The 23,034-nt window shown below is 50.9% G+C and overlaps 1 protein-coding gene across 9 annotated transcripts in view; it reads right to left on the reverse strand.

Moving 5' to 3' along the window:
* Nucleotides 1–328: 328 nt before the first annotated feature.
* The window catches only part of LOC135906533 (uncharacterized), a 266,802-nt gene continuing 244,096 nt past the window's right edge, over nt 329–23,034 (reverse strand). For 7 of the 9 annotated variants that reach the window (XM_065437975.2, XM_065437979.2, XM_065437983.2 and 4 more), the window contains one exon: nt 329–4,236. In XM_065437975.2, coding sequence (XP_065294047.1) covers nt 2,512–4,200 — 1,689 coding nt within the window. In that variant the 5' untranslated portion in view covers nt 4,201–4,236 and the 3' untranslated portion in view covers nt 329–2,511. Of the gene's footprint in view, nt 4,237–17,048; nt 17,187–19,316; nt 19,593–23,034 lie in introns of those variants that run through there. The other 2 variants (XM_065437978.2, XM_065437982.2) reach the window with 2 other exon arrangements.

The following is a 23,034-nucleotide window of genomic DNA, read 5'->3' on the forward strand; positions in this document are numbered from 1 at the left end:
CAGGGCGCTGTTGTGGGCCATCCTTGCCTACTCGTCGGCGAGGTCACTTCCGTATAAGCCGCAGCGTGCCTGGATTCAACTGAAACGTTACACGATGGACAGTTCTCGGTGTGCAATCATGTGGCTGTACCGCATCATAAACGAGTAATAATTTTGACCACAGCCGGGGTTCTTTCGCGCGCACCCAGGATGCGGTGCGCCAGCGCTTATTCATTCCACCTCCATCGGAATTCGGTGAGTAAGCGAACCCGCAACCTCGTGCTGGGCAACGCAACGGCGTGACCATTCAGCCACCCCGACGAGTGCGAAGACGAATAAGCGTCCACAATTACAAAAAGAAAAGCACATAGTTTTATTTGCTTCGTTTTTCGGACTATTTTTATTGCAGTGCTGAAAAAAAAAAATGTCATACGCACCGTTCTATCGGCCCGCGATGCCACGTTTTAATTGGACAACTCCCATCGACCGCAAAGTAAAACATGTTGCCCGAATGTACAGTCAACAGCAAAAGTTTACGGGATGCAGTTTCCCCTTCAAATGTGAATACCTGCACTGTTAAGGCATGGCATTTAATGAATCACTGCGTAGGCGGCGTAGGCTACTACATGCTGGAACATTTAAATCGAGGCTGTGTGACCACACTTCGCGAGAATTCAGCTTCTTGGCAGATCCTGCGTCCCGTAAACTTTTGCGGTTGACTGTACGTCCAAACGCGTGTTCGCAAGTGTTGTTCTCTACTATGCTAAGACGTTTAGAGTCTACATAGCAATACTCTCCCAAGTACATCGTTGAGGACTAGTTGTTCACTTCTCTATGCGAGTCGCGCACAGCCGGTGGTCTGCGCTCGTCCAATCCACACGTTTTCTGATGATAAAACACGTCGAGTAGCATCAAAGCGAGACATAACTCGACATGGGAGAGGAAAGGATTCACTGTTAGCCTTCGTGCAGTATATATCTTGAGCTGTTCGACTGGCAAACGCCACAGCACAAGCAAGGCACAGCAGCAGGCCGGTTAGTTTTTTTTAAACAAATGAAACGTTTATTGTAGCGACAACTCGTAGAGACGGATGTCACGTGATTACGCCACGCCCCCCTGCGTACACATGTTCGTAGACGAACATCGTGCGACCCCCTCAAAAAAAAAAACGAAAGAAAAAAAAGGATCCTACAGTGATGAACTCAGTTATGACCAGCACGTTTCTTCGAAAGAACATTTTCCTGAATGTATTTTTCTTTTATGTACAAAAAGACGCCACACATCGGCGCTGAATACTGGGCAGGAGCAGCTATGATGCCACTCCAGTTTATAAACCTAAACTAAGCCCGCCCGAGGTTTCCACGTCCTGGGCTCGGAATCACAGTAATAAATACACATCTGCGACGCAACGGCAGGTGGAAAGGCGGAGGAAGAAAAAAAAATGGTGTGACGCACTGATCACACTTAAGTGAGAACAACGACGCGATAACTAAACCAAAACATCTACCAGGCGCTCTTAAACAAGGCATAAAAAAAAAAAAAGATCGCGCGACCACAGTTATGCCATCTAGAACCATCGGAATGAATGCGTCATGGCTGCGACTCACGCAAAACAACAATTGCAAGCGCAATCTGCAGGACTCTTACGTCACAAATGAGTGTTAGTCTTTGTACAATGTGACAAAAAAACACCATTCGCAACTTGCACCATAAACGGGACGCAGTCTGTACAGCTGACGAAAAAAAAAAATACTTGACAAACGAGACTGACAGTACTAGCAACATAAGATTCAACAAGTTTCTCAAGTGTTCACCAGGCTCAACCAAAAACGTATACGCTTCCTTTCAACGCGTGACACCATCAGTCGTTATACTTTTACTACGCGCGCGGCAGACCAGGAACGCTATGGCACATGAAAAAAAAAGAACGTCGATAAAGGTGCTAATACACTCCAGATAAGGCGGGCACAACATAAAGCACACGGCGTCCAGGCAGGTTTCCCCGCACAACAGTACGATTCGCAATTACTAGAGGCAGTCGGTGAGAAGCGACGCGCGTACTCCCCCTTAAGAGTCCAGGGTTACCTTTCGCAGTCTGTAACCACGCACTAAGCGAAGGGCAGCACGTTATAGGCACTAAACCAGAGGCGCTCGAGCTGACGTCACGCGTACAAACACAGAGACTCACTAGACGCTACGACACAGCGCGACCGATGTCCTTAAGTGCCCCCGGCGCACACGCACAAACATTCGCACTTGTAGGCCGCATGGAAAAGCACAGCACACACACACAGACGCACACCGCAGGCACACGAACGACTGGCAGGGACTCCCTGTGCAAGCGACACCACACCCTCGATCACAGGACGCTGCGTGGATTACACTGCCGAGTCCCGACTTGTTGCGACGCCGCTTTCCAGCAGTAAGTCGAAGCCGGAAAGCACGCGCTCGAATCACTGCATGTCCAGACGTGGTCCTGGCACGTTGTATCGTTTGTGTTCTTGCGTAATGTTAAAATTTGATCACTAGATGCTATGAGAAAAAGCCTAGGTCCTTAAGCGCCTTGGTGGCCCTCTGTATGAGCTCGTCCTTGTACCTCCATATCGTGGTGTCCTTGACGGTGTAGACCTTGAAGTCGCTGTTGCAGCTCTTCTTCAGGGGCCCCACGCAGTCCTTGCGGTAGTGCTGCAGCTGCGCGTACGGCGTGTCGATGCTGTACGTGGTGCACGTCCCGAAGCAGTTGAGCGGGAAGTGGTTGTGCACGGACACGATGCGCTCCACGTTGTGGAAGCACTTGACGTACGAGCCGGGCTTGGTGAAGTTCTTGGCGCGGTAGACGTGCTGCAGCATGTGCATGTAGCCCGGGATGCCCACCTCGTGCACGGTGTGCTTGGCATCGTCGTTCATCATGTCGTCGAGGAAGTAGACGTTGCGCACGTTGTAGCTGGCCCTCGTGTAGTTCTTCTGCTGCAGGGCCATGGGCACGACGTCGGTCATCAGCTCCTTCCAGGTGCGGTGCTGCACGGGCATGACTACCTCGTCGATGTCCAGCAGGACGATGTACTCGTACGAGTAGAGGTTCCGGTAGAGGCAGTCGTTGTACGGGATCAGCTCGTTCTGGCGCTTGTGCGTGAGCTTCATGCTGAGGAAGTTGTGCCGCAGGCCGGGCAGGTTGGGCTGGCCCCCGGGCAGCGTGATGGGCGTGAGCTCGACCAGTCCCTTCTGCTGGTAGTACTGCAGCGTCTTGGATATGTTGGGGTGGATCTCGAGCTCGTACAGGAAGATCTTCTTGGCGCCCAGGATGTTGAGCAGCTCGATCCACTCGATGAGGCGCACGCTCAGGTCGTCCTTGAGGAAGTCCAGTCCTTTGACGCACACGGCGAAGTCCTGCTTGACGGCCGGCCGGTTGTTCACGACGCGCACGTTGTTGGTGGGCTTGTCGCACTGCTTCTCAACCAAGGAGACGGACATTGGCGCTTCGCGCTTCGGGTTCAGGTAGGGCGCCTTGCAGGTCACGATGAACGGCTGCAGGATGCCGTCCTGGTAGTTGCCCCACTTGGAGTACCAGGCGTAGGTGTACTTGGTGGTCGAGATGGTGGGGTAGGCTCCATTGTTGTACCACATCTGGCACAACGTCGGCGGCGGCTTTATCCTGTCGGCCATGACTAGGATGCGCACCAGGGGAACGTTGCCAACCCGCACCCGGTTGTCGAAGTAGGCGCCGTAGATGTAGAAGGTGCCGTTCCGGGCGGACAGCTTCTGCCAGTACAGGTTGTTGAAGGACAGGTCGTACAGTTCGGGATACTTGACGCAACTCTTGGAGCTGATGGGAGGCTTGCGACCGTTCTCCCAGTAGGCCCTGGGTATGTTCGACATGTTCGAGAGCTTCGACAGGAACTCCTTCATGGAGACGGAAGGAGATATGTCGACGTGCGGACGCAGGTTTAGGAGTGCTTTGCTGTCGGGCGTCGTGTCGCGTTGCGAAGCCGTGGAGGACTCGGGTTTCGAGGTGGGCACGGATTTGACCGGTTCCACGGGTACATGGTGTTCAGGAGGCGCTGCTGTTTGTAGCAAGGATCGCTGAAAGGGCCCAATGAGGAACGAGTTGCCGGCTCCGTGAGTGAAGTGGAACACGGCGTAGCAGACGCCCATCCAGACGCAGACCAGTAGAAGGACCCTCCGTAGGGCCTTCCAGGCTACCAGGAGTTGCTTGCGGGCCATGGTCACTGGCTTGGGTCAGGTTTTCAACGGCCTTTCCTGCGAACAACAGAGAAGCGAAGAAATAAGTTCACTGCAGATTCCTAAGCTAGACGTTAACATTGAAAACGTCGAAATTCGTTATCGCACAAGCTTCCTCACACGGCGGGCTTAGCGCCTCGAAAATAAACACGGACCCAAACAACCAGTGCGCTGAGGCCAAATGATCTACCATGACACAACGCATGATCTGAGGCCTGGCAACGAAAAGAAATACAAGCACTGTTCATAGACCTCTTCGTCTATTCGACTTGACTGATCGTTACAAACTATGCCCCAACTACAAGCTCGTCCTCAGTTGAAATTCCTACAGTCCCTGCATCCCACGAATGAGTCAAAGAATCTCAGGTTGCATATGAGAACGCGCTCCGGAATGTCTACTTAATTGGACAAGACCAAGTCTGAACACACAGCTCGAAGAGGTGCACTGGGTTTCGCGCATCGTCGACGCAATGCTAGCGCATGCGCGCGCTACAAGTCAACGCGCAGCAACGTTCTGCGGGCTTTGCACCGGTAGCCGCTCGCTAAGAAAATCGTCAAGCCGCAGAACTTACAAACGCCGAAGACAGATCGGTAACGTCGCACAGCTACGCCAGTAGCCTCGCAAAATTCGCCGTTCTCCGCGTTACTCCAAAAGGCGGCAATCCGCACGCTCACGCCGAAGGGAACTAAGACCGCACTCCGATCTCTCCACTCAAGCACTTGCGGATCCCGACAACATTCGGAAGAAATGTTCATCACTGTACCGCATCAACCCCAGCGGCAAAGCGCGAAGGACACCATACACAAGGCAAACGCAGCGCTTCCTTTCGAAGCTACTGCAGTCCCTCGAGACTTCTTTCTCTTCTTTCCTGGAAGCGTTGTTCCAAATCATTAGCCTCACAAAGCGCAGCTCGGCCATTCAGGTGCGCCCCCTTGCGGCAGCTAACAGCAACAGGGCCCAAGAGCTACAGCGAAGCTGGGACAGTCAACGCGTACGACACGCACAGTCGAAACAGTAAAGGTCTGCTCGCACGTACACAACAGCAGTCTCAGCGACCGAGTCGAATGCCAGAGAGCGGCGTAAATAAAACGCTAACGGCTTCTCTTCTCCGAGGGGGGCCCCCTTTGCATGTCAGGCTGTACGCGCCGAGAGTCGTATCGGTGCTCGCTTTAAAGAAGGATGTCGCCTTCGTGCCGTATACCAGCTCGCGCTCTCTGCGTGGGTCGTAATTACTTCTTGATGTCAACTGCCGCCCACCTGCGCACGCGCGGCGATACCTCGGGCCTCCCTTTTCGTCGTCGATGCCGGGGCTTCATCGCGAACAAGTTTCCGCGTAGCGCAGTAAGTGCGCGGTGGTGTATATATACACCCACGGCAAGAAGAAGCGGGTAACAGCCGCTCGTTTATGGCAAGAAAGTGCAGCGTTAAGGAAAGCGGAGGCAAAGCGTGTCGTTAATGGCGCTCGGGTCTAGCGATTAACGAGCGCGTTGGTCGCGGGCCCCGTGTATACAGCCACCAGAAGCGCGAGGGTTTTCGCAGCACCGGCCTTCCTAGAAATCCTCGAAGAGCAGAAAAATAGAGAAAGAAAGCAGCGAGAATATCAATGCTTTAGCTTCGCAAACAAGGCGTAAGAGCGAGATACCGCGGGCTGTAACTGGCGCGCACAGGTTTAAATAATCGCGCACGAACAATCTGGTAAAAGAAAAGATACGGCGACTTCTTATCAATAGGCACTCGGCCGCCGCAGATGCGTCGAGGCTCTTTAATTGTGGCGAGGTTCGGCTACATAAAGGGCGATAACACGTACGCATTCTTGCATTTCTGGTGAAGGGCAACATACGAGTTTATCGATTAGAATGATGGCCAGGCGTTTTTAGTTGCGCCGGTTCGTTGGCGGTCACGGCGTTCAGGCCAAGCTGGGAGAGTTTTAGTGCGTCCGGTATCCCGGCAAACGCAAGCGTACTCGGCGTTTTACCGGATGAGTGGAGGCGCCAACGTGAACTGCCTGCACGGTGAGGACATCTGCCGATGCAGAGCTCAACCAGACAAACACAGCCAATATTACGGCAACCAGCTGTATTTTACTTTGCTGCGGGGGCAAGTTTTAGGGATCGACATGTGTAATCGGGTTGCTGCCGAATATTTACACCACCAGCAAGGTATGATACGCTTGGTTACCGCAACATTAGCTATGTTTGCCTAGTTGAGCTATGTACCACTAGGTGTCCTCAGCGTGCAGGCAGTTCACGTTTACGTCTCCGTTCATCCGGTAAAACGCCCAGATCGCTTGCGTTTGCCGGAGTACCGCACACGCTAAAACTATCTAATGGCGCAAACAGCTCCCTACGAAAGAGCCATGCACAACGGTATTCCTGTAGCGGTCAGGCATCTTGATTATAACTGTCGCCGCCGGGCGTAACTTGTAAGCTAGATTTCTACAATCTATTGCTAGTAAAGCCGCAGGCTTATCGCGTGCACGAAGCTATATACAGCCGAGACGTGCTACAGCTTCACTAGCAAGTTGCATATATGTACTAATCAAGGCGTGAGCTGAACGGGCTGTATATGTGGATATCGTGCATCAAATGAACAGTTTCTTTCTTTTAATTTAGGCACATTAGCAGCCACGACAGTGTTCCGGTCGCGTTCAGGAACACGATACTGACGACTGATGCTCAGGAGCCCAACTACATGCGCATTTCACTCTCAACGAAGAGTCACACCCGAGCTGTCGACGTCGACAGTCAAGAACCTTATTCAGGGCGGCAGGCTTGCTACGTCTGCAGTACGGAGGTCGCGCTTAGAAAATGCACCATCGATGGCTGGTGTAAAGAGGCCACACGCTGGCTATCGCCTACAACATGGCTTTTCAAGTGTGTAGTATTAGCTGCCGTGGAACAGTATTGGTTCTTTATTGCAGCCACGATCTCCTTTGCCTTTTTCGCTTCAATTTCTTTACAGTACTGCTTTTTTTTTCAGTCAGCGCTTGTCTGCAATGGAGTCCCCGGAGCACGCTACCTCTGCCACTTTCTTGTCAACCCACCGGGGAATACCAAAATAAATCAGAGATATACGCTATTCACGGCACAGGAATGACAGATCCATTACACGTGCTACCGCCTATGATGATCACGTTCTTTGTCTTAGTATATAGGATCGACAGGCGAGTGAGTTAGTGCAGGTTCGAACGCTCGAAATAGGGAAGCGCGACACGGATCCTTTCCGGCTGCGGCACAGCGTGTCAGTTGCCTCGGCAACAATCAGGCCCCGCTCGAGAAGGGGCATTCAAGGTTGTAGATGAAAGATCGCACGCAGGCCCGTAAAACTTTCCAGCATGACAAGGACAGGAGAAAGGAGCCGCAATAACTATATCACAGGCGTGCAACACGAGCGCGCGCAGCGTGCCCGTAACGTGAACGAAGCCTACGTTATGTAGATTACAAAAACGAAGCTTACGTTAATGAAGCGAAACGCTGAGCTAAATGATCGAAGCTGTTGCATGGCATGTGATCGGGCATGAATGACGTCACGGATTCTTCACTAATGAAATCCGGCAGACGCATCTTGATGATAGACATGTATTTTATGGGAAGCAAACAAGGCGAAAAGGTTTCCTCGCGATTCCGTTTCATTTTCCTTTTTTTTTTCTGTTCTCAGAGGTAAATCACTGCAAATCGCGAAAAACGAGTGTCACTATGAAATAAGCACACGAGAAGAAATAATGCAAAGTTAGACGAACGCCTAGACAACATTGGAGGGAAAAGCATGGGCATATGTAGGCAGGCGCCCAAATCTTTAACTGGTGTGCGGGAGCGGCGACTTTTCCGTGCGTCAGCGCCGTTTGACGGGGCGAGGCTGGAAACAGTCTGAGGCTAAGCGCATGCGGACAAAGCGCGCTCAGCTGGGCCCATCGTCTACTAGGCTGTTTCCAGCCTCGCCGCGTCATACGGCGCTGACGCCCGGAAAAGTCGCCGCTTCCGCACACCAGTTAAAGATTTGGGCGACTGTACATGTGCCTTCGGACGGAGATGTAGCGAGCAGATGCGTCTGTTATACAAGATGCGCGGAACTTTCCAAACCGAGCATAGCGCGTATCGCGAGAAAGAACGGAATCACACCTGCCAATGATTGAATCACTGACGGACCAAACGTCAGTAAACTCCCAGCGTTTTCAAACGAACATTTGTGCTAGGTAATCTACATACATGTGTGCTGAAAGGGAATACGTTACACACAAAACTACCGATCGAATGAGAGCCCATTCGTACGAACCAAAGGGTCGGAGTTCATTCGGGGTCGATTAGAGTGCGCGAAGAGTGATGCACGACAAGCGACAAATAGGGTTGCGCGTTAGCGACGCACGAAACGACGACGTCTACAGGTTACAGATGAATACAATAACCAGGTCGCGTAGTCGCAACTCCTCGCGAGATTGCACGGGACAGCTCCCTCACGTACAGCAGACGGTAAAGCAGCAGAGGCAATCAACAAGCATCAGCCGGCGGAGGGATCGAACACACCCAATATAAGGTCGGGCCACGCCGGCGCTATAAGGTCGCAGTGATGAAACGACACAGTACGCCGCAGGGGCCTCAGGGAAAAACATTGTAGCTTCGCGGAGCCTCGGCTTAGGCTAACAAACAGACCGAGTATCGCAGCGTTTGCCAAGATTGCCGACGGATACGTATGGTTCTGTAAGGCCGGTGGGGAGCAGTTTGGCACGACAATAACACGAGAACGAGACGCGCAAACGACCGACGCAGGCGATGGTATTCTGTCGACGGTGCGGCAATGTGTTGAAATTAAAAAGAAGGGAGGGGGGGGGATTTAACGCCTACAAATTGCAAAGCGGTTTAATATGAGGGACACCGTCTGTGTGTGTGTGGGGGGGGGGGGGGTCGTGAGGCTGCACATTCATTTTGAACACCTCCGGCTCTCTACCGTGCACACAAGCTACTGTAAAACGATAGTTTTTTTTTTGCATTTTGACAGCCACCGGAATGCGGTCGCTGCCGGCGTATTTGCCCATACCCGTACTTTTGCCCAAACCCGTCCATTTGCCCAAACCCGTCCATTTGCCCAAACCCGTCCATTTGCCCAAGCCCGTCCATTTGCCCAAGCCCGTCCATTTGCCCAAGCCCGTCCATTTGCCCAAGCCCGTCCATTTGCCCAAGCCCGTCCATTTGCTCAAAACCGGCCTCATGCGGACAGCGAGGAGAGCTACTGTAAATCGCAGTACAGCGATCCAAACCGAACTAAGCGAGACGCTGAATTCGCTACAGCGGGAGTCACGCATGTCTACAGTGGCCAACAGGTCGCCATCTTTCGTGAAAGAAAGTACAGGCTCACGCATGGCCATGCAGCATGCTCGGTCCATGTGCCGCAGTAGAACAAACAGGTACAAACACACCTCTAAACCAGCAACTACGTACGTCGCTGTGTAGCCACTGAAGGCGCTATAGCACAGTCCTCTTGAGTTCCGGCTATGGGGCATATGTCCAATATATTGGACATCAAATACTCCGCCGCTACCCAGGCCGCCGCATGTTTTAGCCCGTAAAACCGAATTGTCCAATATTTTAGACACCTACTAGCGCCACCTATGAAGTTTTGTTGAAAATGCATTAGTAGTTTGGTCACCAAGGGTGTTTGCAGTGGCGACATTCAGCAGCACGGCTTTCTACGGCGACCGCCGAAAAAGTAAGTTCTATTTCTCATACTTTATCGCTCGTTCTTTTTCTGTGACGAAATTTTGATTAATAAACACATTTTGTACTTTTGAAGCCATTTATAATATTAAATTTGCCCTTTGCTACTGCATACCCACAACCCCATAAATGACTGGGTAGAGTTTCAGTGTCCAACATATTGGACATCATGCTGTGCTAAAACAACCGATGATTGTGAAATACTAACATGCACTTTTCGTCTCTGTAACGTAATCATCAATTTCTGAAAAGGTCACAGAAATCTGTGAACTTTAATACACCTCGGAACTCAGGAGGATATAAAGCCGTATACACTCGACCATGGTCGAGTGTATACATTCACAATGTGCGACGCGCGCAAGCTCTGGCGAAAGCACGCCTCAACACAATCGGAACGTGGAAGAACACAAGTCTATAGTGCATAAGATGTAAATGCCTAAGCATGCCAGCTCCTCTACGTTATCGCTGCGCCGGCCAACGCATGGTCTGCGGCGAGGCAGGGATTCGTTCTAACACGCTCAGCACGAGGGACCGGATATAATATCGCGGAAAGTTCTAAAAAGCTTGAGGTTACCGCTCCAACCGTGAGCTAATGCGGTTCAAGCGGCCGAGACCGGTGGCCTTTCACACTCTTTGCGGGAGACCGCATACAGTATACTGCTGAAAGTGGCTTGCACGTCTGCAACGCTTTCTCATCGGGCGACGCGGTACTGCAGAAGGCGATGAGGGTGCGGAAATTTACATAATACGTTCGCGTGTGAAACACATTCTGAGAGGCCGCGTCACAGGTCAGCGTCAACGTAACAGCATTATGCAGTAAACTTGTCCCTCCTGCATGGGGGGCGCATAAAAAAAAAAACAGGCTTACGGAAATCACCCGAAGGATAACCAGCGCGACCGAAACTAGTTTCTCTGCCGGAAGGTCGGCGCCTCGCAAAAGTGGGGCTTCCAACCCGTTTACCAGAGTTCTCCTAGGATTGATTCCGCTTACCAGAATACAGTGTTGCTGCGTTAACTACCCCGGGGATGGCAGATAGCGCTAACGAAACCAACACAAAGCAAAAAAAGAAAGTGACACGAATAGTTGAAACACGACGAACCGGCTTTCTTTCCTCTCGTCACTTCTGATGTGTCAAAGATGAACGACATCGAGAGAGAAAAAGACTGTCGTAGGCAAATGAGCAAGACGCACAAGCCCACATCTATCGCTCGGTGGTGCAGGGGGTGCAGTTAAGACACAACCGCCGGTTCTTCGAGTGTGTCTCCCGTGTTGCATTGCACGCGAAGTCCCGACTCGGCAGTATACAACGAACGTCAAGGCATTCGCGACAGCCAACTGGTAACGACAGCGGGCTGGGTATGCCAGAGGAGAAAAAAGCAAAGACAAAGAAAGAAAGGAGTACGGCTCGCGCAGTGCGGCGCTGCTATATATGCTCAGTTCATGGCGCCCGAGATTGCGGGCGCTGGCAGGTTTTGCAGCAAGCGTGGACAATCTCGGAGGCCATTGTACCTCGCAGACTTGGCCAGCATAGCTGTAGAAGCGCTACAAAAGTAGTGCGGTTGTACAAGTGTCACTCCGCGCATTTCGCCCTGCAGTTGTGCTCGATTTGCAACGCTTTACAGGGAATAAAATAATTACTCCAAATGTTATACGGAATAACTTCAAATGTTAGGAGGACAATTCGTGAAAATAAGGCTTTATGAAATCGCGCCTCATTTGTAAATATTTGTGCTGCCCTATGCGAAGAACTATTTAATTGCGAGCGAAAGCGGTGTGCCGCGAACGCTGCTCGAAGAAACGTGTTACTCCGCTCGTTCGGTGTGAAATAGGTTCCCATGCGCGAAGCCTTCCACGCAGTAAATACGTCCTATTTCGCGAACAAGAAAGTGTGAGATGTAAACGTTTCATCGAACTACATGACGCATACTTATGCCTTTTCTCTCACATGTGCACGCACTCCTTCTTTCGGCCGCGAATGCAAACAGTCAGGGAAGTCTCTTCACTAACCTTGGTAGCGTTGCCTGCTATCTATGAAACGGAGTAAACGCGATCGTGAAGGTTCAATCGAATAGGCGTGGAGCGGAGGGCGATCGTAGTCTGGCAATAATGAACGAGTCCCTTTTCTTATTGGCTGACGCGACCCGTAGCTTTCGTTTCACTGCACAGAATTTGCGAGACGAAGTAAGGACGTAGCACGAGCCGCTGTCACGCTTGTCTAGAGTGGTCAATGGGTCGCCATCTTTCGTGAAAGAAAGTACAGGCTCACGCATGGTCATGCAGCACGCTCGGTCCATGTGCCGCAGTAGAACAAACAGGTACAAATAGACCTGTAAGCCAGCAGCCCCGTCGCTGTGCAGCTAATGCGGGTGCAATAGCAGAGTCCGGACATAAAGCCGTAAACTCGACCACTCTAGACAAGTGCGATTCACAATGTGCGACATCTATCTATCTATCTATCTATCTATCTATCTATCTATCTATCTATCTATCTATCTATCTATCTATCTATCTATCTATCTATCTATCTATCTATCTATCTATCTATCGCGCACGCACGCACGCACACACACAAACATACAAGTCAGGCGAGCCCACTAGGGAGCAGCGCTCTTTGCGACGGGGCTCCTTAGCGGAGCTGCCTGCATGCGTGTATATACAGCGGCACTAAAAGCAAAGGAAATGCTGCCACTATACGCCTCGTTCGCGCAATTAGCGGCGCGCGGATCCAAAGGGTGTTGCGAGGTCGCGAACCGACGGCGCGTCCCCGCGAAGGAAAGCTGACGAGGTTTCGCCGCTCGACCGAGGCTTCACAGGAAAAGCGGCAGCCTTTCTGGAGGGCTAAGCTGACGGATAAAGACCAACGCCTCCTCGACGGCGCAAAGACGTCTGAGGCTACAACCGTGACGTCACGCTAATTGGCTGTTTTGATAAAGGGTCATTTCGTCGACCCTCGAGACAAAAAGGCGCCAAACTGAAAGCGTTGCTCACTTGCTGCGGTTCATTCGCCCCTTTGCGTGACGTCACGGCGGTGGTCCCAACCACGGTCCCCAACTCACTCAAGTTCTATAGTTCAATTAAAATCAAGCAGGACAGATGAACCACGGAAAGTACCGGCAGGACAAAGTTCCCGCCAGGGGTCTGCACGCGTGTGACGTCACGCTTGTGGAGTGTTTGCCCATAGTTTTATCAAAACCCTCTACGTCGTGTCGGCAAGAGTAGATTAAGCACTTGGGCTACGGACTTAAAGGGGCGGGAGGTTACAGTAGACTGGTGTACGAGTTATTTGTTGAAAACGGTAATGGTTGCTGTGGCGGGGAATGTTCACTGGAACAATACCCGTAAACGAAAGCTTGAACGGCACGGCAGCTCTCGAGCTTCGGCTATCCCGTTGCGCACGCCGACATCGAACCCAACTGGCACAACTCGGCCATTAGTAGGGAGGACTCCGCCGCTGTCTCGGAGGCGCTGCCACGACTCGCGCCATTCCTGACGAAAGCATGCGAACGGGGTTTGCCGTAACCCTGAAAGTAACCCTTAAAGGTGCGAACATACGTGCGGAGTACCGGTACAACTAACGGTTACTAAAGACAGTAAACTTGGTAGTCGGTAAGTAAGAAAGCTAGAAGAGTGTCGAGAAACACGACTGACGCGCCACCAATGAGCAACAAGACGGGAAATGCCCCCACCTTCTGCTGCAAGAAGAGACACGACTAACCTAACTGACCAAGCTAGAGGTGTGGATTGACTATACCGGTTGTCTGGCTTCGCTATACAGCGCGCGCATACATTTCATTTCGTTGTGCTGAAAAAGTGGCGTTTTAGTTACTTTTGTTGTCTATAGGTGACGCGACCGTCTGCGAACTCCCCTTACCCCGCACGCTGTTAGCCACGTTATAAAAACGCGGGTTCACGTGAACTTTCGAGACTAGATATGATTGAATCTCCGACTTAACAGTGTCGTCCACATATGTCTTTCTCTGATATTGAGCGAAATGAAACGCGACTCCACAGCTGGGATAATTGAACCCCGCCTCCGGCCACCTTACCAAGCAGAGGCTCAAGACGGCGGGGCCGTTTGCAGGTAATCAATCGCGCACCAAATTCCGGGTCCTGTCACAACCTGCCGACGGATCGATCCCGAAATAATTAGACGGCGTCCAATGCGACTATAAGTTGAGGCGCTGAAGCGAGTAGACGAGTCTCTCTCTCTCTCTCTCTCTCTCTCTCCGGGCGTTAATTACAGCGGGTGCTCATTACAGCGTGAGATAAAATGTGTTCCGAGATAACTTAGACGGGGTACGCTGAGCGAAGAAAAAAATGTAGCGCAATCAACCAACTTAAATCGACTGACCGCAGTCACCGGGTAGATGTGCTTGACAGCGACGGTCGTGGAAGTTTTCAGAGCAAAGAACAAAAGCGGGTTTAGTTCTCATTCACGTAGTTTAGAAGAATTTCTCGCTGGGCTAGTTGGTGCGTTGCTTTGAAGAACCAAGTCGTGCATTCAAAAAAGACAACGAGAGAAAAGGCTCCGTCGCCTTTTCCTGTGGTTGTCTTTTTTGAATGCGCAACTTGGTTTTTCCTGTGGTTGTCCTTTTTGAATGCGTAGCCTGGTTCTTCAAAATTCCCATCACAGCGCTCAAGTTTCAACGATACAGCAGATGAGTGACAAGATGTTCGATCGCCAGTCGACCGAGCGGAAGTATTTCATTGGAACCAAGACGGAACGTTAGAACCTGCTCCATTGACAACCCAAGATGCCATAAGCTAACGGATAAGCAATAGGTAATCGAAACACTTTATTTTGTTCCATTAGGGGAACGAATTCTGAGATCTTGAACATAAAGGGTTAAATGAGCTAACAGATCCCTTTTCTGAGTACAGCGCGCGGCGCAGATACGTGTTGTATTACGACTGTATTAATTAAGCTAAGCTAGCTGCAGCCCAAATCGATCTTAAGTTATTAGGCATCATTCTTGGTTGATCCATGCTTGCGAAATGCATTGAACATTTGGAGAGCTTGTGCAGCGATACAAAAAACAAACGAATCTCCACGATTTTCTTGTTTCAGGCACGTTGGCAACTGCAGGCTATCCCTGTTGACCGGGCAACGCGCACATTAGGAAGGCTACTGGAGTGGCAAGTCAAATATCAAGGTACCGCGGGACGAGCTTTATTTCCCTATACAAGAACCAGCAACTGTGATCGCTTTAGACGTGCGAGTTCGCTATAGATGGCGGCAACATCGCGAACTGAATACGCCCGCGAACAATTGGCCATGCGCGAGCCCCTCGATTCGTCAACGCCGATTTGCAAAACAGAAGAAAGAAACAGACGAAGTCGGGAAGAGAAGTGTGAAAGAAAAAAAGAACGTCACGCGGTTCAACGAACGTAAAACGCGATAAGTGATCTGTCTCTTTGAAGCCCCGAAAAGCATACAACAGGATGAAAGTATTCAGCGCAGCCCTACGGTGGGTGGGTGGGGGCTGGGGGGGGGGGGGTGCGAAAGCAGACGAATCGAGAGAGAGAAGGAGATTCTAGTTGATGGGAAGGAAAAGTTGGGGTAAAGTGCAGCGCAGTAACAGTCTCTCAGCAGAGGACACCTCAACAGCGCTGCACAGGGGGGGGGGGGGGGGGGGGCGGAGAGAGAGAAGGCGATAGAAGAAGGGGAGGAGAGAGAGAGACGCGAAAATGAGCAGGCATTCCTAAAACATCGCGTGAGCACGCACCACTCCCTCCGCGCGTCGTCTCCGGTCGCGCCGCGCGTGCGTGTGTGAACGGCGTCGTTCCGCTTTGCGTTCGACGGCGATTCGCGAGCTGTGCGCAGCGACGATGCTGGAGCCGCAATTTTTTGGCGCGCCGACCAAAGGGGCGAGCGAGCTAGCTAGCCAGCGAACTGGTTCGAGTTCGCTCTGTTCGGCGTGGCGGCGCGTCGGAAGCGATTGCGGCGGGGTGTCACCGCACGCGTCACGCAGGCAAACGCCGCGCAGAAACGCTCTTTCCTGACGCTGTCACTCGAACGTGGTTCCTGGCCAACGCTGGCGCGGGGAATTCCAGAGCGGTTAAGTGTGAAGCGCGCCTATAGAAGGGTGAGGGTGCGAGGGTGAGGAGGACGCACTCGGGACAGGACGGGTAGTCTCGCGGGCTGGCCCCCCCTAAACGGATGGCACCCCGCTGTGGTTTTGTTTGTGGTTCATATCGGGAGTGCTAGCCCCGGACGGCAGGCGTCAGCGCCTTTCGTGTGGGCACGCTTGGTGCGTGCCGTCACCCCTGCCTCACAAAACAACAGCTGTCAAAAAAGGAAAAGAAGGGCAAGGGGGGGAGGCGGGATCATTGATCCGTCACTCATCAGGAAGCCGCAGCCAGCTTTTGCGTCAATCTTGAAATCAAAACAATGGAAACCTGACGCGGACAAAAGGGCGCGCGGGCAATCGAACCAAAACGTCACGCTGATCCCGACTTCTGCACCCAAGTCCAGATCACCGCCACCACGTATTTCTATAAATAACACGCAATTAAGAGGCCTGCTAAAGGCTCACACAAACAGCTAGATTACTATAGCAATGCTCAGCAGTGGGTCGGCAATATATGCTCGCGCATATAAAAGCAAGGGTATGACCTGTATACGCTCGCTTAATGAAAGCTGTCGTTGGGTAAGTCGTTGGAGCATTTGAGGCACGAATACTACGAGGCAGAAAGACGTTCAATCAAAATCGTATGGTCATGCGCCAGTATGAAGCAACAGTGTGGCGCCGACGACAAAACGCTTTTGACCACACACACACTTCACCACATTTTCCTTGAATGGGGATCAAACTACAAGTGAAAGTTATCCATGTTGCCACTTTGATTAAGGGACGTAACATACACAAAATACGGCGTCTTCACAACTATCAATTCCGACATACTCGGCGATGAAAAAGCGATATCCCACCGTCGATTAGCTGCTGGGGTCACAATATATAGATGAGAGCCCGTAGTTTAGTCCAGGATTTCGAAACAAGCGACTACGCGTGTGAAACACCACGCGGCCTTCCCTTGCTACCGTCACCGACCTTTACGTGTAGGCTCGAGCAGTACAGAGTTCGTGAACGCGATGCTTCGCAACGGGAACGGCACTCACCTTGGCACGAGCTCAAGTGCGGAGCGGTTTCGCACCATACCGGCTGTTTGAAACGCACCGTGTGTGGTGAGCCAAGTATGCTCGAACGAGTGGATGCAAGTGCAACGAAAGTGAATGGCCGCGGCAGGGGAGGGGGGGTCAGGAGGGCGCTACGGTAGGCAGCTCCGCCAAGCGGATGACACCCCGTCGTGGTTTTGTGTTCGGCGACATCAAGAGCAGCGTCCCAGCACTAGGCAGGACGTTAGCACCGTTGCTACCGTGTTTTTTTTTTTTTTTTTGGTGACACGCCGGCGGTGTCACCGGCGCGACACAAAACGGTGCCAAGCGTGGGCGCGTCCGAAGCTGGCAGCTTTTAGCAACAATGGACAATTCGACAAAGCGGACAGGCGTGAAAACACCCAACGCACGAACGACGCTGGCGACTTACTAAACGCAAGTCTAGCAGTAAGGGACAGTCGGCAATGAAATGGAAGTAATGCGAAACGAAATCGTATATGCCACTTTCATAAATATCAATCGCTGTTATGAATATGAATCTAGACACCGCCTAGGCTTACTTCAGGCTCCTTGAGAAAAGACCCGATACTGCTCAAGCTATATAGATACGAAGAATAGCATTAGCTTATCAGTCAATCATGGGTGACTCCTCAATCCGCTTCTTTCCGGAACATCCTCGCCTGTGCAGGTGAAAACGCTATACATTCTAAAGTTCCGTATATGGAGGAAGCTAGCTGTAGCGATAAGTTTCACTCAACGTTACCTGACTTGACTACTCAACGTAATCCAATCATACCATGCGGGCTACCATTATTGCGAGAACTTCCAAGAAGCCTATACAGGGGCCAAAAACGATCGAGACAGCCTCATGTGCGAGTTGATAATGAAGTTAGTATCAAAACAGCTGATGCGCGGCGCCGGGGCCCCGTTTCCCCGTGTACCCCTCGAAGTGAACCACAGAGGGCTGCGGCTTTTGTTATCTCCCTTATCAGACAAGTGCGGTGGTTGGGAACACGCAAACGTAGCGGCGCGATAACAACACCTGTCGATAACACCTGTCGATGGCCAGCAAGGGGGCAAAAGAAAAAGTCTCCTAACCGCATACCCGCGGACGCAGCCAACATGGCCACATTCAAGATGGATGAAGCAAAGGCACGCGCAAGCCAGGATTCCGAAGAGGAAGCTAAGTGACGCGAGCCCATTGGCGGTGACCATGACAGAAGCTCGCGCTTAACGCGTACTGCCGTGAGAAAAGAACACAAAGATCAAGGTCTTCGCGCAAGCACCTGTGGAGGGAGGGGGGAGGGGGGATATACACGTCTCCCCATTGTTCCGGCGCACGCTTTTTCGATTACGCGGCGACGTTAATGGAGGCCCGAAGTCGAGCTGGCTGCTGACGGTCCCATGACGTTTAAACGTGGTTTGCGGCCTAATGAAAGTAAACGTAGCCGAACGAACAAGGCCGTCGGTGGGTTTGTAAACGGCGTGTGGCTGAGCGAGGAGGTGTTGCAACATAGGGACGCAGACGTGTACGGCACAGTAGAAATACTACTCTTATGAAAATGAATTTCTAGAATCTAAGTTGTCGACAGAAACACCCCGGCCACATGAACGAGACTCGATCGGAGCTCATTCTTTGCGACAGATCGAGGTGCTCCCGCTCCAAACGCGACATGGAGACACACGGCGTCCGCTGTTCATAGTTGTGCGGACACGCGTTTGTCGGGGCCTTTTTCGACAGACTGACTTCGTGGGATCGACGCGCCAAAAGTACAGACAGTACGCAAAACCCGAGAGAAAAATGTGCGAACCTCAAGCTCGTCGCAAAGGAATAAGAAAGAAATGACTTATTTATACCTGCAATTCAGACGCACAAACATACTGACGAATGCAATGGAAAGTTTGCAATGACTATAGTTCTTACCGCAGTCGTCAATTTCAAATTACGCGCTCAGGCGGAGAGGAAAATTGGTTTGATCAGCGGAATCCCCGGTCCGCATATTTTTGCTCAGGCGAGCACGCGTGAGGGACATCGCAAGACAGTCCTCGAGAATAACTGCCACGATGCAGCCCCCCGATGCGCGTTTTTTTTTTTTTCTTTCGCGTTAACTCGTCCAGTCATAACGCACCCTCCATGCTGTCTTCCCCGCGACCTCGTCTTCGGTTCCAAAACTCCAGGCGCTTGGCAAAAACACTGGGTTTCTTTCGGGAGCCCGCAATGCGCTGACTGCAATGCGCTACGCACAAGATATAGACGCAGAACTAACTCACAAAGCCGTCGCTGGCCTCTTCAAGCCCGATCGAGACTCCGGGGATGAAACCACCACGACCGTGAGCCAGAGCTCTTCGTGTTGTCTTCCGGCCCGGAGTCGGGCCGGGCCCGGCCCATTGTCTGGACTCGAGTGCGGGCCCTCCGGAGGCGTCTGTCGCGGACTGCCGCTGTTTCCGGCGTGCTCGCACGGGGGGAGGGACTCGCGGGGGCCGGAGCGGAGACGATGCAGCGTCGGCAGCCGCCCTTGGTTCCGAAGCATTGTTCCGTGGCCGCCGATGGCCGCGTCTTTGTCTTCCTCTTCTTTCCTCTACGCAGCCGTGTGTTGCGCCGAGCAGATAACCGCGCGAAAGTTTGTGTTTTGCTTCGCAGCCTGCTTTCGCCCTGGACGCACCCGCACGCCGGCCCATTTCTGGACGGTTTCCTCTCCTTCCCGTCGCGTCTTCGGTTGGCGCATAAAGTTTGCGCTGTCGTGGTTCGGATGGAAGTGTTGCAGGGCCTCTCGACAAAGGCCCAGCCGGCTGACACGTCTGTAAGCATCCGTCCGGTGAGTGAACGGGATGCATTTATTCTCGCTTGGCGGAATAATAATAATAATAATAACAAGGAAAAAAAAAGGAGAAAGACGCACAAACTCAAACTTTGCTGAAAGTAAATTTCATTGATTGATTGAACTGAGTGACTGCTTGTTTGGATGATGATGATGTATGGGGTTTTATGGCGCAAGGGCCAGGTGGGGCCAAAGAGCGGCATGCTAGTGGTAAAGAATATTTCGTGGTCTGATGGGCTCTGTGAATTTAATGTGACGTGGCTGTAGAGGCTGTAAATTTAACAATATGGCGGAAGTTCAGTGACTTGGAATACGAGGAGCTACCTCTAGGTGTTACGGAAGCCCAGCTTTCACGGTCGTCTAGTTTGTTGGCTCGCGTGTTTTATTTACATATTTGCTCGTCAGGTACGCAAAAGCTGCTTGAAAGGTAATTTGACTAACAATTAGCGAAATTCGGTTAGGTTCACCGCGGGCTTCAGCGACATTTTTTAAGGTTTCGGAGCCGGTGTCACCGAGGCCCTTGGCGGAATGTCAAACTTTTACCCCGTACTCGCAGATTCAAAAGCACGTCATTTGCTATTGCTTGACATGTAGTAGCTGTATACCTAGGCATAAAAATCCTCCGCGCTCAAACGACAGGCGGGTGCGGAAATTTACCTAGAAGCGGACGTTTATTCCACACCGGCAAAAAGCAACCTGCATACCTGAACGCAGCTGACAACATAACGCAGCCACTGGTGCACTCTTACGAAACTTACGGCATCGCGTGTCTTTCGGTGAAGAAAAAAAAAAAGAAAAAGAAATAAAATAAAAATTACTACAGACTGTCGCTTCAACGACACATGACAGCAGGGAGAGCGGAAGAGCCGAACGACAAGCAAACATTGCAGAATGAAAACATGTCTATAACAAAACAGGGGGGCTCACATTTACTCACAGGAGAATGCTGACGAACAGAGTGTATAGTGTCGTTGAGCGGTATATGGCCGGCAAGAAACAATGCGGACAGGACGGACGCGCTTATTCTTGCCGCCCTTATTCCGCTCAACGGCAGATGCACAACGCTTCTCAGCAGAGATTTGCATCCCACTGACTACATGCCCCCTCTCTCCGTCTCTATTTGCAAAGCAACGTTCATATGCCCACGGACTGATGTGAGGTCTACGCTTGTATGCATCCATTTCCGCTCGACGCATCCATTCATTCTGATCGTTAATTAAATTATGGGGTTTTTACGTGCCTAGACCACGATCCCATTATGAGGCACGCCCCCCAGACTCCGGAAATTTAGACCACCTGGGGTTCTTTAACGTGCACCTAAATCTAAGTACAAGGGTTTACACGTACTTTGCCCCCATCGAAATGCGGACGCCGTGGCTACGATTCGATCCGGAGACCTCGTGCTTCTCATCGTTCTAGAAGGTTCAAAACACCCATCCCGTTATAAATTAATCCAGGGATATCTGGCCACACAATGAAGCCGTGCCCACCCGTTCCGTGTACAACGAAAGCACGTAGAACAGACGCGCATACGACGAACCCAACCCTTGAAATAAGCCTTCCTACCTGCTTCGTGGTTTCTATGGCACAGAACGATATCGCATGGCATTTACATTCGGCTGCAGCAGAGCGGATGCCGCATCGCAACGGATGACATTAGCCGCACCGTTGGCGAAATTGGAGCGTTTAGTGAACCAGACTGGCGAGACGCCCGGATCGAATACCAGAAGAGACCCCCCACAAAGCGCAGCGCAGCTGTGATTCTCACAAGCGTTGCCAAATAAACTGTTTCCTCGCAGACCCAGAGAGAGAGCGAGAAATTCGGCTAAGCGTATGCCGCTCTCAAGAGCGAGCTGTCGCATTTGATTATTGAGATTCTTGCTTTCACCCTAGTCTGGCGCTCGCGTGCACAATGAAAGAGCTGAGGAAAAATAAATAAAAGAGGGAGGAAAACACGGAGCAGTAAGAATTGTACAGTTCATCATAGTCTCACTGCCCTTATTTAAGTGTTGTTATCCTTTATTATTATTATTATTATTATTATTATTATTATTATTATTATTATTATTATTATTACGTGTTACGAACGATTGACAGGTTCAAAGGGATAGGATTCTTGAGAAGTAGGGGTGTGCGAATATTGAAATTTTCGAATACGAATCGAATACGAATAAGGCGAAAAACTGTCTTCGAATATCGAATCGAATATCGAATATATGTGTAGTATTAAAAATTGCAAAACGAGGTAACAATAGCTTTATTACCCTTTTAAAAATAATATTGCATTTCACGAGGCTGCTTCAGGTTAAAGAGGCACTCATTATAGGTAATACACTCAGGTAATGTCAGGTAACGCTCTGTCAGGTAAACGCTTGTTACAGATTATCGCGAAGGAAAATTGACTGCTCGCCATGTTCAGAAAGTAAGGGCTCTCTATGCACTGTGACAACATTTGTCCAGGTAACATTTTCTAAGTGCATATTTTATTGCGCATACTTACAAAGCCCGAAAGTACATCATATATTGTTATGAAAGAGCCCTGGAATAAAGCTTGGTAAAAAAAAATTGAAACTGATCATGTCTCACGGGCCTGATGCAGATAGACTGGAACAGAGCGTACACATTCATAGTAAGGTTCGTTACAGCACTTAAGATCACAGTGCTGTCACGCTGTGTCGTCGTTTTGTACCTTCTTTTGTCCCTATTTTGTGTTGCGCTGTAACGAACCTTACTATGAATCCCAACAAACTGGCCCAACTTGCCATCTTGATGCAGAGCATACAGATAATGAGCGGATCATGTGAAGCTCTCAGTGAATAAACATGTTTTTAGGAGAATGTGGAGCAAGCATATAATTCGTTAATTGCTAAATTATTCACAGTCTGTCCGATAATTCGCCGTTTCGACCATTATTCGGCCGTCCTCGAATATTCGGGAATTTACGAATATGCATTTCTCGAATCGAATACGCTTCGAATAAGGAAAATATTCGATTCGTATTCGAAATTTCGAATATTCGCACACCCCTATTGAGAAGGCATAAAGTATTAGACGGAACTACGTTCCTGAACGAGATGAAGAAAACAAAGTTGCGTAGAATTACGACATTACGCAAATAATAGGTGAAAGGCATAGAGAGATTTCGGGTGCTGATGCGATATTAGAATCAT

The sequence above is a fragment of the Dermacentor albipictus genome, chromosome 9, assembly GCF_038994185.2.
Source record: "Dermacentor albipictus isolate Rhodes 1998 colony chromosome 9, USDA_Dalb.pri_finalv2, whole genome shotgun sequence".
NCBI classification, from domain to species: domain Eukaryota; kingdom Metazoa; phylum Arthropoda; class Arachnida; order Ixodida; family Ixodidae; genus Dermacentor; species Dermacentor albipictus.